Source organism: Pipistrellus kuhlii, unplaced genomic scaffold (assembly GCF_014108245.1).
Source record: "Pipistrellus kuhlii isolate mPipKuh1 unplaced genomic scaffold, mPipKuh1.p scaffold_m20_p_44, whole genome shotgun sequence".
NCBI lineage: Eukaryota > Metazoa > Chordata > Mammalia > Chiroptera > Vespertilionidae > Pipistrellus > Pipistrellus kuhlii.
The window spans coordinates 532323-545235 of record NW_023425545.1 but is presented as its reverse complement, the minus strand read 5'-3'; the positions used below and the strand labels follow the sequence as shown (position 1 = coordinate 545235).

Below are 12913 nucleotides of genomic sequence, written 5' to 3'. Positions count from 1 at the left end.
CACAGAGGGAGAGGCGTCTCACCTGAGCAGAGGATAACAAAAGCAGGACAGCCACAGGATGTCGGTGGTACTGAGCAGTGGTGGCAGCTGGACTAGGCAAGAGAGGAACTGGCCCAGGAGAGCCAGGAAGCACGTCAGATTCCGCTAACGGAGGACACGGAGTCCAAGGCTGCCTGGCCCTGGGCCCAGACAGACGCTCACGCCCTGGCCTGGCGGAGCGGGGCTAGAGGGACACTATTCTGCTCAGGGGTCACCTCCAAAAGCCCAGCGGTGTCAGAGGGGCGCTGGGGACCCCTAGACTGTGCTGCATCCTCCCAGCCTCCCAACTGGCCTCAGACTGACTGGCCCTGAGCAAAGAAGTGGGTGGGAGGGGACGATGTCTGTGCTGCCCGCTCACCTGGATGACCACGAGAGACAACTGGCACTGCAGCAGGAAGAGGAAGCACTTGCGAATGCCGTAGGTGGCATGCCGCGCCTAGGGACCGGAAGGACAGATGGTGGCCTCGCTCAGACCCTGCAGCTGACAAACCTCAGCCAGGAGCCAGACGCCCCAAAGCTCCTGCGAAAGCTTTGCCTGGAGGCAACCCAGACAGATCCTGTGTCATGATAACCCCCACCCCCACCCCGGCCCCAAGCAGGCCCCGTGCCCGCTCCCACGGCAGCCCACGCCCCACCTGCTCGATGAGGCGGATGATGCTGATGGTCTCCTCCTGGCGGAAGGCCAGGGAGCAGGGCAGGCTGTTGAGCTGCCCTGAGAGCTGCAGGGGAGACAGGCCCTCCGAGGCCTGGGCCATGCTGGTGCTGGTGGCGTAGCCGAAGGTCTCCCAGGAGCAGCGGGACGGGTACAGGGGGTCCAGGGCGATGCTGAGCAGCACAGGGGGGAGCATACCCATCAGCTGCACTTCAGGAGACCCCATCTCCCGCAGCATGGGGCAAGCGCCTGCTCCCTCTTCCCACCATGCCCAGGTCCCTTGGTCCCCTCAACCAGGGCAAGATCGGCCATCCTATATGCCCCAGCCCCTTGAAAACCCAATCTGGGGCCTCCGGGAGGCAGAGGGGGTGCCCCTGACCTGATGTCGCTCTGGAGGAAGAGGCAGCTGTTCCGCAGGTTGGCAGAGCTGCCCAGGCAGCAGGTCACCTCCCCGTACTCCTGCATGATCTTGATCATCTCACACATGGCTGTGGGCAGTCAGTCACAAATCAGGCAGGCGGAGCCCCATGCAGGGCGCTGGGCAGAGACCCCCAGGACAGGAAACGGGGAGGTGGACTCCCTTTGTGACTATCCTACCCAGTCCTGTGACGCTTCTGACTCCCCGAATGGGCACTCCCACGGCTCCAGCCCACTAGGCTCCCCAGCTCCTCCCGGCCCAGGGGCCTTTGCTTCCTGCACGGGAACCCCATCTCCTCAAGAGCTCACGGCATCGCAGGCTGGTCAGCCTCAGGGGAAGGGAGCAGGCTGCCTGGGGCGCCGAGGGCACAGTACTCACTCTCGGGGGTACAGTCAGTGAACAGGGGCACGAGCAGCGGCACGTTGTCGATGTTCTGCAGGTGGGGCCGCACCTGGTGGATGCCCCGGGGCAGCTTGGCCTGGAGAAGAAGCAGAGATGCCCATGGCCTCGGGGTCGGGGACCAGGGCCCCGGGACCCTCCTCTCTCTGCCACGTGCCACTCCCAGGGGCCTGAGGCGCGGACCCCACCGCCGTACCCGGTTGCAGTCCTCCAGGAAGCTGGGGAGGTCGCTGTCCGTGGGCTGGAAGCTGATGAGGTCTGAGTGGCCCTCCTCCATCATCAGGAGCCCTTCCGCATCGTCTCGGGACACTGTGGGGACAGAAGCCCGTCCCTCACCTCGGGGCCAGCCTTCTGGGGCCTCTCCTTGCCCTGCAGGTGGCATGGAACTTCCTGCCCGGGCCCCCTCTCCTCCCTCAGCAGCTGTTCCCTGGGAGGTGTGAGCCCTTTTCCGGTGGAGTGTATGTACCAGGAGGGCTCTATGCGTTCTTTCCAGAATAGCTCCAAGGCGGGGGGCTCCCCCACGCCCACCTTGTCCCCACCACAAACCTTTACCCTCACCCTGATTCAGGTCGTCGTGCAGGGAGCCAGCGTGGCTGGGGCTGGAGGGGGGGATCTCGGAGCCGGGCATGTCCCCGTTGGGAGTGAGGGAGATGTGGCAGTTCCAGCCCGTCTCCAGGCCCATCTTCTCCGCAAACACCTGCGGGAGGCGGACAGCAGTGAGCAGATGAGCCCCAAAGCCAGTGGGGACGGGGGTCAGTGGCAGCAGGGGGGCGGGGGGGCGCTCCCCACCTTGCTCTTGAGCTCGTCCTCCAAAGAGAAGTAGACGAAGCGGATGCAGGCATTGACCAGCCCGTCGATGAGGCGCACGACGTCCAGCCGGGCCTGGTACTGGGAGGACACCATGCCCATGAAGATCTGGCCGCTCAGGGCCTGCATGCAGTCTTCCTTCTCCAGAGCCTCCCCGATCCCTTCTTCAGGTCACACCAGGCCGGCCAGCACGCGGCCCGGTCAGGACCCCGGGAGCCAGCACATTCCAGGAGGCGCCCCGGGCCACACACAGACGCCACACACCCGAATCCAAGAGCACGCAGGCCCCAGCGGACCACACACAGCCACGCACGCACACAGCCGGGACGCACGGAGGAGCCAACAGACACGGGAGAAAAGACAATGGAAGGCACTCATCAGTCCGGTGACAATGCCCCCGAGGGACCGCAGCCCGGCCTGGTCTGGGCGAGGGGGCTGGCCCTACCCTTGGCAATGGCTTCGATTCATCGTCTCTCAGATCTAAGACCCGGTGTGTTTGGCGGAGGGAGGGGAGGGAGGGGTCAGTGGAGCCGAGTCCCGCTGTTCCAGCGGGGTCTGGGGCCTGCCTTTTGTCTGCTCAGAGAGGCTCAGGCCCTACTGCCGCTACTGTGTAACTTTCAAAGAAAGCCGTTTCTATATGTTGTCCCGCTGGAGGGTCACAGGAAACCCGTGAGGAGGACAGTTTATACAGGAGATGACCACGGGGCTCCCCCACGTCACCGGATAGTGACTGCCCCCCCGGGCGCCCCAGGCCCAGGGCTGGGCCCGCTGTCCCCTCTGCTACGATGGATTCCCGGGAAGCCCTCCCCGCTCCGGCCCCCAGGACGGCGCGCACGGTACCGTCGGAGCTCCAGCTGTTGTGGCGGGTGCCCAGCTTGATGGGCACGGTGCTGGGCAGCTCGCACAGGGTGAAGATGCTGCTCTGGCCGGGCGCCTGCACCAGCTCGATGCACTTGCCGTTGAGCTGGGAGGACAGGCTGCAGCTCATGGGCTTGTAGGCGAAGGCGGAGCAGTAGCCGGACAGGCAGGCGCGCTGGTAGAAATCCAGCACCTTCTTTCTGCCGGGAAGCAGGCGGAAGTGAGGCGAGGGGTCGGGGGACGCCCCAGGTCTGTGGGCAGGAAGGCAGACCGCCTGGGCCGAGTGCTCCGGCCCCGCACCCACCTGTCAGAACTCGAAAGAGGGTAGATGTCAGCTCCGTCCCAGAAGTCTGTGCAGGCCTCCAGGACCACGTCTGCTGTGCCATGGGACAGCATCTGCTCTGTGCCTGAGGGCAGTGAACAAAAAGGCCGACCATCAGTGCCCAAGCCACCCCTCTCTCTGCCCTCACAGGGAGCACGGCCATCCCGGGATGGAGGGAACTAGCCCAGCCTCGCCATGGGGAGCCTGTGTAGAACGCCGCTGGGCTTATCATGCAGGCACTGAGCTCCCTACCCTGCAGACAGCCCCATCCTCTGTGCCCATCCCACCTGCTTCCCCAAACCACTCCCCGCCACATCTGCGAAGCTGCCTGTGCTCATCCCAAAAAGGGACGAGGAGGGCAGAGCCGTGGCCCAAGCTCCTGGGAGGCTGGTCCCGACGTGAGCCAAGCCCGGGAGGCTCACTGGTGGTGGTGTCCTTGATGAAGAGGCTGATCATGTGGCTGAGCGGGGGGCGCCGCTTGGTGACATAGGACAGCCGCCCCAGGGAGCTCTCCTTCACCATCTCGGCGCTGGGGAGGCGATAGAGCGCCAGGTGGTTCTGCTGCTTGAAGAGCTCCTTGGCCCCGGGGGTGAAGCCTGCGGCAGAGGGCAATGTCAGGGCCCCTGGGAGGAAGCCCGGCCCCTGGCCCGCCCCCACCCTCCACCTCACGGGAGGAAATCCGTGCTGGCAGGTCCCCCCCCCGGTTCTGTGCCAGAGCAGGAAGCACTGTCAGACAGCAGTGCCCGTTCCAGGGGAAGGACAGGAGGAAAAGGGCTCCCGGTGACGTCGGTGAACGCCAGGCCCGGGGCCGGTGTGCGGCGGGCGGACACGCACCGATGAGGCGGGCGAGCTCGCAGAGGCCCCAGGGCACGTGCACGGGCAGCGCGGCGCTGTGGCTCTCCTGCAGCGCGATGTTGCACAGGTGGTCGGAGAAGCGGCACAGCCGCTCGGTGACGCTGGCGTTGCACAGGTTCAGCAGCACGTTGAGGCCCAGCGGCTTGAGGGAGGTGAGGTGCAGCTGCCAGTTGGAGTCGTCGAACTGGATGCAGGGGGGGTTCTGCTGGTCCTGCGACAGGCTCAGCATCTCCAGGTGGTAGTCGCACACGAAGTCCTCCTCCTCGTAGGGCTCGCTCTCCGGCCCCGGCTGCGTCTGGGGCGGTGCGGAGGGAGCAGGGGCCTCAGGCTGGGACTGGCGTGGGTGCTCCTGAGAGAAGACCCCCTTCCCACCGCAGCGTGCTCACGCTTCCCCGCCCCGCCCAGAGACCCCCTCCTTGTCTCTCTTGAGTTCCTGGCTGCTTCTAGCTCTTGTGCCCAAAGACACGGGCAATATCTAAGAGGGTGACAGACCAAGGAGGAAGCCATGGAGGCCCTTTCTCAGGGCGAGTATTTTCCGGGAGCCACTGGCAGGCCGTGCCTAGGAGGAAGGGGCCTCCTCGCACACATGACCAGAGGCAACATCCAGGGAGGGGCAAGGGCCGCCAGGAGGTGCCCTGCCAGGCCAAGCCTGGGGCCTGAGAAGCTGGCCGCACCCCCGGGGCCCCTGCAGCAGGGGAGCCTGAGGGCGGGGCTGCTCTCGCCCCCCTCACCTTGCCGGGCTCCTCCTCACAGCCCTCGGGGTCCCGGCTGAAGCTCACGCTGGAGCCGGACGGGTGCTTGCTGTGGCCGTGGCCTCGGAGGTGGGAGCAGGGCTCGGCGGCCGTGGGGCCGTCGGCAGGCCAGGCGTCACGCTCCTGCTCGTTGGCCAGGTGCAGCGTGGTGTTCAGGGAGCCCGCCAGGAGGGCGTCCCGCTCCTGGGGCTGCGGAGACAGGGGTACAGACCTCAGACCAGGGCCCCCGTGGCTGCCCGGACTAGGGAGGCGGGGTGCTGCCGTCCCCTCTCTGCCTTTGGGGACAGCGCCTGCGCCGCTCAGAGGCAGATCCTCATGGTCCTCCTTCGCCTCGCCCTCCCGGAAGCCCCCGCACCTCCTCCTCCACCTCGAAGTGGCAGAGGGAGCGGATGGACACGTCGTCAGTCAGGTCCTCGTGGCTGCCGTGCGGGGGCTCCACCTTCCCGCTGAAGAACAGCACGGTCTCTGGGCTGGGGTTGGGCCACGACAGGATGCCCTGTTTGTCCACGCAGCACAGGACCTGCGGGAGGTGGCGGGGGAGACGGGCCGGTGAGCGCCAGGAGACACCGGTGCAGGGGAGCGGGCTGCGGGCGGCCTCCCGGGCCTCACCGTGACGGAGCCCAGGCTGTGCAGCAGGCTGGCGCTGTGGCTCAGCGTCGGCGACGTGCCCTGGATCACCCGCAGGAAGTGGCCCCAGATGCTGCGCAGCATTTCCTGTGGCAGAATGGCCGCGAGGCCGTTTGGGACTCGGCCACCTTTCCCAGGAGAGGGCCACGGGGGACACCAGAGGCCACGGCCCAGGGGCCCCCGGGAGCTGGGTGCGGAGGGGAGTGTGAGAGGGGGACCCGGGCTCTGGGAGCCCAATGGTCATAAAGTGGGGCGTTCAGGGTTCCAGGATGGGCCCGGTGAGCGTACCTGAGTGGACACGGATTCTGTGTAGCTGCTGAGAGTGTCCTCCGAGAACTTGGCCAGCTGCGCAGAGAGAAGGGGAGCTCAGGGAGGACACTGCCCCACACGGGCCTCCGCACTGGCAGGGGGGGCCCCACACCAGTGAGGCTCCCAACATCTGGGCCAAGGGCGGCCCCAGGCAGCCCGGCCCCCCTGTGTGCCGAGAGCCAGGCACTCCCCTCCCCGGGCCTGGCCTGGAGGCCTTTGGGGTGGGAAGGGCCTCACTCCCACTCCGGCCCCTGTTCCCGGGGCAGCGCCCGCTCCGCCGGCAGCTCCTGTCCTGTTCCCCTTGCCCGGCCCGCTGCCTCGGGAAGACCTACCAGGGAGCTGGGGGAGCCCCTGCTCATCTGGGCCAGGACGCGGGCCTCTCCGCAGGCGGTGGCCAGGACCCAGAGGACCGGGAAGAGCAGGGGGAGGATGGGCAGGACGCCATTCACCTGCGGGGCAGGGACCGCACTGAGGGCGCTGGAAGGGCGGCCGGCCCTGGAGGCGGGCAGGGCTGGGGGACGGGGCAGGAGGGAGGGAGGGGAAGCAGAGGAGGGACAGCCAGGGAGCATGGGGGACGCGGCCACCGGGAGGGAGGACAGCACAGAGAGGAGGGCGTTACCTGCAGCTGGAGGAGCGTGTACTGCCAGGACGTGACCCCGGGCGCGCTCAGCATGAAGCGCAGGGCGTTGGTGATGAGGAAGCTGGCCTGTCGGGAGGGGGAGAGGTGCAGCCTTAACCGCCAGGCCCCAGAGGAGACGCAGCCTCTGAGGCTCCCCTTCCTCTGACACTGGCTGGCTCACTCCGGGACCCCATCTCCACTCACACTCCTGAGCCAGCCCTGAGGCTCCCCCACTCCCCGCCCCGCGCCGGCGCCCCCTCACGCACCAGGACCACGGGCATGGCGTAGTGCAGCATCACCGACTGCACCGTGAACCTCTCGTTGTCCAGCGCGGTGGTGGGGCGGGACAGGGCCATGTCCAGGCACCATCTGCAGACAGAGGTGACCCCATGCTCAGGGCAAAGGCGGAGACCCTCACTGACACCTGCCCCGAGCATCTCTGAGACTGCGAGTCCCTCCTGCTCCTCAGCCCAGCCGGGCGGCCAGGAGGGCGGCCCGTGCAGTCAGACTGGGAGGGGAGCCATCACTGGGCCCACAAGGTGCCGACAAGAGGAACCTCCTGGGAGGCCTGGCCTGAGGGGCCTCAGAACGGACAGGCTCCTTCGTCCGTGTCCCCACTACCGCCCCCCCCCGCCTCCCCCCCCTCACAGAGGCTCCGGGGAAGAGGGAGGTCAGGGTGGGGGGAGCCGGGAGAGGCAGGGCAGCACCCGTACCGGATGTTGTCAATCACCGGGGTCTCAAGGACACGGAACAGCCGGTGCTGCTGGGGGTTCTGGGGCCCTTTCTTCAGCTCCCCCCGGGGGGAGGGCGGGGGGGAGAAAGGGGGGAACAGGTCTCCGGGCTCCAGGACGATGTGCTCGTCATCCTGCCGGGGACAGGGGGGCGGTGGTGAAAGGTTGCTCTTGGAGGCCCTCTTCCTGGAACTCCAGCTAAGCGGGCATCCCATGGGATCAGGGCCATCCGTCAGCAGCCAGCGGGGTGGGGCCTGTGGGGCTGGATTCCTGGTGGTGTGAGGATCAGAGAAGAAAGAACAGGACAAGGAGGAGAAAGACGGCCCAGCCCTTCTTTGTTCCCCACGAAGCTATGAGCTGGCCTCCCGGAAGCTTCCGGATCAAGCCTGGGACCCCCTCCCCCCGCCGCGGCCTGCGGCCTCCCCGGCTGCATTCCCAGGGAAGGAGAAACGTCCGTGCTACCTTGATCCCCCTCAGAGAGGCGAACGATTCCTGGCCGGGCCTCAGAGCGATGATGTCTCCTTCCACCAGCAGGCTCACTGGCAGGTTGACCAGATGTCCGTCTCTGTAGGCCCAGTGCAAGGACCAGGATGGTGCAAAGGGCATGTGGAGGTCGGGGTACATGGCATCGGGCCACTTGATCTCCTTGCCATCCTTGAGGGCATCTGACGAGAATGGAAAGAGGGAGACCACCTGACCCGGGGCACCAGCACACACCACGGAGCTTGGCCGACCCGCGAAGCTGGGGTTGGTGCTGCTGCTGGGATGAAGCCAACAGCAGCCCAGCCACTCAGCCCGGCACTTCCCCCTCCTCTGAACCCAAGCCCTTGTTCTCTGCATCCTTGTTCTGTTCAGATACATTTCACAACCATTGCTGAGGGCGTGCTGAGCCCTGTGCCAAGGTCAAAGGTGAGGACACAGGCCCTGCCTGAGGAGCCACCACCTAAGAGGGGGAGTGAGACACATGAGCAGATAACTGTGAACGAGGCAAACAGACGGGCTGAGAGGGTTAGGGAAAGTCCGGGGCTGCAGGAGCACAGAGCTGGGGCAATCAGAGGTGGCTTCACGGAAGAGGGAGCGCGGAGGATCGGCCTTGAAGAATGGTGAGATTTCTGTCGGCTGGAGACTGAGGGAAAAGCCTGCAAGCCCACTGGGCTGCTGTTAGCCTGCCTGCCTGCCCGGGCCACTGCCTGGCACCCACAGCGGCCCCGGCTCGCACTGTCCTGCTCACTCGCTCGATGCCCAGAGCCCCCAGCACGCCGGCCAGCGGCAACGCCTGTGCGGGCTCCGGGGATCCCTCCTCTGGCCCGTCACAGAGCGCCTTCGCCTGCCCCTGGGTCTCACCCTGGATTTGGTCGATGATCCCTCGGAGCCTCCACTCCACCTCCCGCCGCTTCAGCCGGTCCTGCCGCGCGATGAGGACCAGGTTGAGAAGCAGCAGGAGAAACAGCGCCAAGGCGTTCACCAGCTCCACCCCGTGGCTGGCGGGAAGGAAGGTGACGGCCACTCGCACCGGCCCAGCCAGCACAGGGCCCGGCCTCCAGTCACTGCCCACCCCGTCCTCCCGAAAGAGTGCGAGCCTGGTTCCGCCACCAACTAGCCAAGGGGCTAGGATCCCTGAACGGCTCAGGCGCCGCTGTGGGGGCGGTTCCGGGGGAGCAGCCCGTCTCCCCGAGGATGCCGGAGATGGGACCTGGGACAGCAGACCCGGCTGCGGCAGGAGAGGGAAGGCCGGAGCCGGTGGAGGCTGGGCGGGAGAGGGAAGGCCGGAGCCGGTGGAGGCTGGGCGGGAGAGGGAAGGCCGGAGCCGGTGGAGGCTGGGCGGGAGAGGGAAGGCCGGAGCCGGTGGAGGCTGGGCGGGAGAGGGAAGGCCGGAGCCGGTGGAGGCTGGGCGGGAGAGGGAAGGCCGGAGCCGGTGGAGGCTGGGCGGGAGCACATACCTGCCTGCCGGCTGGCCCCCATAGCAGCCCAGCAGCAGCAGCGCGGCCAGCAGCATGAGCGAGGCGCCCGGCCAGTGGAAGCAGGACCAGCGGTTACTGTGGTGCAGGAAGCTGCTCCGCCACACCTCCTGGGGGGACGGGGGCCGAGGGGTGAGAGGCAGGGACAAGGACGTGGGAAGGGGCCACCTTCCCCCCACGCCCACCGACCCAGCCCGGCCGCCTCTGTCTTCTCGCTCTGGTCCTGGCTGGGGCCCGCCGGCTGGGCTCCTGCAGAGGAGGGTCAGGACCTCACTGGAAGGAAACCCGGCTTCTTTCGGGTTTTAGGCGATGACTCGCGGGGCCTCGGGGCCGTGAGAATGGGCCCAGGCTTCTCTGCCGCCCCCGCCGGGCTCCCTACCTTCCAGGTGAGGCACTTCCTCTGCTCACGCAGGTGCCCCTCCAGCACCGCCTCCAGCTGCTCCTTCAGGATGCCGAGGGCCTTCCGTGTGGACAGGCCCAGCGGCAAGGGGGGCTCGCCCTGCAGGGAAGCCGGAGCGCTCAGCATGTGCCCGGGGGTCTCTCCCGTCCCAGGCCCCACCTCCCTCCTCCCGAACCCTCCCCTCCGCCTCCGCTAGCCCCTCCCTCGGGGTGTAAGCATGTTCCATCGCCACTGAACTAAGGACAGCGAAGTACACAGCCTCCTGCTCTTCAAAGCCAAGTTTAAAACAAAGCTTCCTATATGGTGCTCTCTGGCCCAGACCCCCCTTTCACTTGACTTTCTCCCCCTGCCACAGCACCTCCCAGCCCATCAGAGGCAGTCACTGCTGGCCTCCCAGTCTACCGCACCGCTGCCCCTTCAGATTCCATTGGGGCGGAGGGGGACATTAACAGGGAGATACTGGCACTCCATTGTACCTGGGGGGAAATTTAGGAAGAAAATCCCATCTTCCGTAACCACTGGTTCATAAAAGAGGGGATGGCCACACACAGCACCAGAGAGGACACGATCTCGGGAAAAAGGCAGCTGTGCCCGAGAGAGGACTGCGAACCAGTCCGAGGACGGCGGGCAGGAAGGGCCCCGGCCGACACTGCGGACACTACAGTCCATGTGACCCTCACCCCGCCTCCCTCCTGCCTGAAACCCCCATTGTGTTTCCTCTTCTCTGACTGTTGTCTTCCCTCCATCCACCCACAGCCCATCCTGCCGCAGCTGCCCGGACGGAACTGCCTCCCAGCTGTGTCCCAGGCGCCACTGTCCCCGTGTCCAAACCTGAGCTCGCTCCCGGCCTCCGCCCAAGCCCCCCTCCCGCAGTCACCATCTCACAGGCACCCAGGCCAGAGCTGGAATCCCCCTCGTCCAGACCCGCCTTCCTTCCCCCCAAAACTGCTGCCTTCAGCCTCTCCCTGTCCAAACCACCCACGGAGCAGGCGTGTCACCGCCTGCCCCCTGACCTCTCCTATCCAGTCACAGCCCGAGCGCACCCCTGGCTTCCCAGCCCCCTCCTGCCATCCCGATGCAGCCGCTCCTCCCGCTCCAGCCCCCTCCTGCCATCCTGGTGCAGCCGCTCCTCCGCTCACCGGCACACACTTTGGATCTCCTCCGCCAAGAACACACTCCTCACTCAGACAACAGCTACTTCTCTTTCAGACTCAAACATCGCTGGCTCCAGGAGGTGTTCCCCAAACCCAGGGCTGCGCTTATGGTGTGTGTGTGTGTCTGTGCATGTGTCTGTGTGTGAGTGTGTATGTGTGTGTGTGTGTGTCTGTGTGTGTGTCTGTGTGTGTGTGTCTGTGTAAGTGTGTGTGTCTGTGTGTCTGTGTGTGTCTCTGTGTGTGTGTCTGTGTGTATGTCTGTCTCTCTGTGTGTGTGTCTGTCTGTGTGTGTGTCTGTCTCTGTGTGTGTGTGTCTGTCTGTGTGTATGTCTGTCTGTGTGTGTGTGTCTGTCTCTGTGTGTGTGTCTGTCTCTGTGTGTGTGTGTCTGTCTGTGTGTGTGTCTGTCTCTGTGTGTGTGTGTGTCTGTGTGTGTGTCTGTGTGTGTGTGTGTCTGTGTGTGTGTGTCTGTGTAAGTGTGTGTGTGTAAGTGTGTGTGTCTGTGTGTGTCTCTGTGTGTGTGTCTGTGTGTGTATGTCTGTCTCTGTGTGTGTGTGTGTCTGTCTGTGTGTGTGTCTGTCTCTGTGTGTGTGTGTGTCTGTCTGTGTATGTCTGTCTCTGTGTGTGTGTGTGTCTGTCTCTGTGTGTGTGTGTCTGTCTCTGTGTGTGTGTCTGTGTGTGTGTGTGTCTGTCTCTGTATGTGTGTGTCTGTGTCTGTGTGTGTGTCTGTGTGTGTGTGTCTGTGTAAGTGTGTGTGTGTGTAAGTGTGTGTGTCTGTGTGTGTCTCTGTGTGTGTGTGTGTCTGTGTGTATGTCTGTCTCTGTGTGTGTGTGTGTCTGTCTGTGTGTGTGTCTGTCTCTGTGTGTGTGTGTGTCTGTCTGTGTGTATATGTCTGTCTGTGTGTGTGTGTCTCTGTGTGTGTGTCTGTCTGTGTGTGTGTGTGTCTGTCTGTGTGTGTCTGTCTGTCTGTGTGTGTGTGTCTGTCTGTGTGTCTGTCTCTGTGTGTGTGTGTGTGTCTAAGTGTGTGTCTGTGTGTGTGTGTCTGTGTGTCTAAGTGTGTATGTGTGAGTGTCTCTGTGTGTCTAAGTGTGTGTGTGTGTGTCTAAGTATGTGTGTGTGTGTGTGTGTGTGTGTGTGTGTGTGTGTGTATCCACAGTCCCCTGGGCAGCCTGGCCCACAGTCCGCCTCGCTCAGAACCGTCCTTCCAGACCGCCTGGCCTGTGTCTCCCACCAGACTGCCAGCTCCTGGACAGCAGGCACTGCCTCCTCCACCCCCACACCTCCCGCCAGCTGCCGGCACAGTGCCCAGCACACCGCGGCTCAGCCCGCACCTGCTGTGTGGATGGTGAATGATGAATGAATGAATGAATGAATGAATGAGTGAATGCACACACAGGTAGCTTTGCAGACCCCACTGATGCCTTATCATTGGCCATCCACCCAGGATCTGTATCAGGAACACGTGGAGTTTTTAACAACATGGATGTCCAGGTCCCACCCTAGACCACTGAGTCAGAACTCCTGGGGGTGAGGCGCCCCCAGGGAGCCCCCGATGGCAGGTCTCCCGCTGGGAGGGGGCGAGTCCTAGGAACACAGCCCGCCTCCCCAGGAAAGGCGGTGATTGGCGGAGGCGGGAGTCCATCTCAAGGCCACCTGAGAGCAGCACCGTGAGCTTCCAGGACACATTCTGTCCTGAGCGAGGAGCCCTAGGCCTGGGGCACCGGGACCGGGGTCATCTACTGAGCCCGGCCAAGGTCGTCCGGCTGGCGACGCCCTGGCTGCCTCGGCCTATTGCCCTCCACCTCCATGCCGATCACCCCAGCTGCCCTCCTGGGTCTGCCCTGGCTTTGCCCACGAACGATCTGGATTTCCTCCTCCCGCCCGTCTCCGCGTTGGCAGCCTCGCCCCTCACAGGACATGAGGAGAGGATGCCAAACTGGGGGCCATGTCCTGCTGAGAGGGGGCCCCGCCCGGCCCGCTGCCAGCTTCCCAGCCCGAGGATGCGGACGCCGAGG

The 12913-nt window shown here is 65.0% G+C and overlaps 1 protein-coding gene across 11 annotated transcripts in view; it reads right to left on the bottom strand.

Moving 5' to 3' along the window:
• The window catches only part of TMEM94 (transmembrane protein 94), a 31487-nt gene that overhangs the window by 2635 nt on the left and 15939 nt on the right, over positions 1–12913 (bottom strand). For 3 of the 11 annotated variants that reach the window (XM_045572188.1, XM_036412485.2, XM_036412488.2), the window contains 24 exons: positions 9726–9845; positions 9329–9456; positions 8733–8869; positions 7851–8053; positions 7371–7522; positions 6924–7026; positions 6658–6744; positions 6371–6487; positions 6018–6074; positions 5712–5816; positions 5458–5622; positions 5082–5291; positions 4330–4645; positions 3918–4091; positions 3478–3580; positions 3156–3373; positions 2298–2479; positions 2055–2205; positions 1705–1817; positions 1488–1587; positions 1071–1179; positions 675–864; positions 398–475; positions 23–108 (listed from right to left, as the gene is read on the bottom strand). In XM_045572188.1, coding sequence (XP_045428144.1) covers positions 23–108; positions 398–475; positions 675–864; positions 1071–1179; positions 1488–1587; positions 1705–1817; positions 2055–2205; positions 2298–2479; positions 3156–3373; positions 3478–3580; positions 3918–4091; positions 4330–4645; positions 5082–5291; positions 5458–5622; positions 5712–5816; positions 6018–6074; positions 6371–6487; positions 6658–6744; positions 6924–7026; positions 7371–7522; positions 7851–8053; positions 8733–8869; positions 9329–9456; positions 9726–9845 — 3404 coding nt within the window. The remainder of the gene's footprint in view (positions 1–22; positions 109–397; positions 476–674; positions 865–1070; positions 1180–1487; positions 1588–1704; positions 1818–2054; positions 2206–2297; positions 2480–3155; positions 3374–3477; positions 3581–3917; positions 4092–4329; positions 4646–5081; positions 5292–5457; positions 5623–5711; positions 5817–6017; positions 6075–6370; positions 6488–6657; positions 6745–6923; positions 7027–7370; positions 7523–7850; positions 8054–8732; positions 8870–9328; positions 9457–9725; positions 9846–12913) is intronic. The other 8 variants (XM_036412486.2, XM_036412489.2, XM_045572185.1 and 5 more) reach the window with 6 other exon arrangements.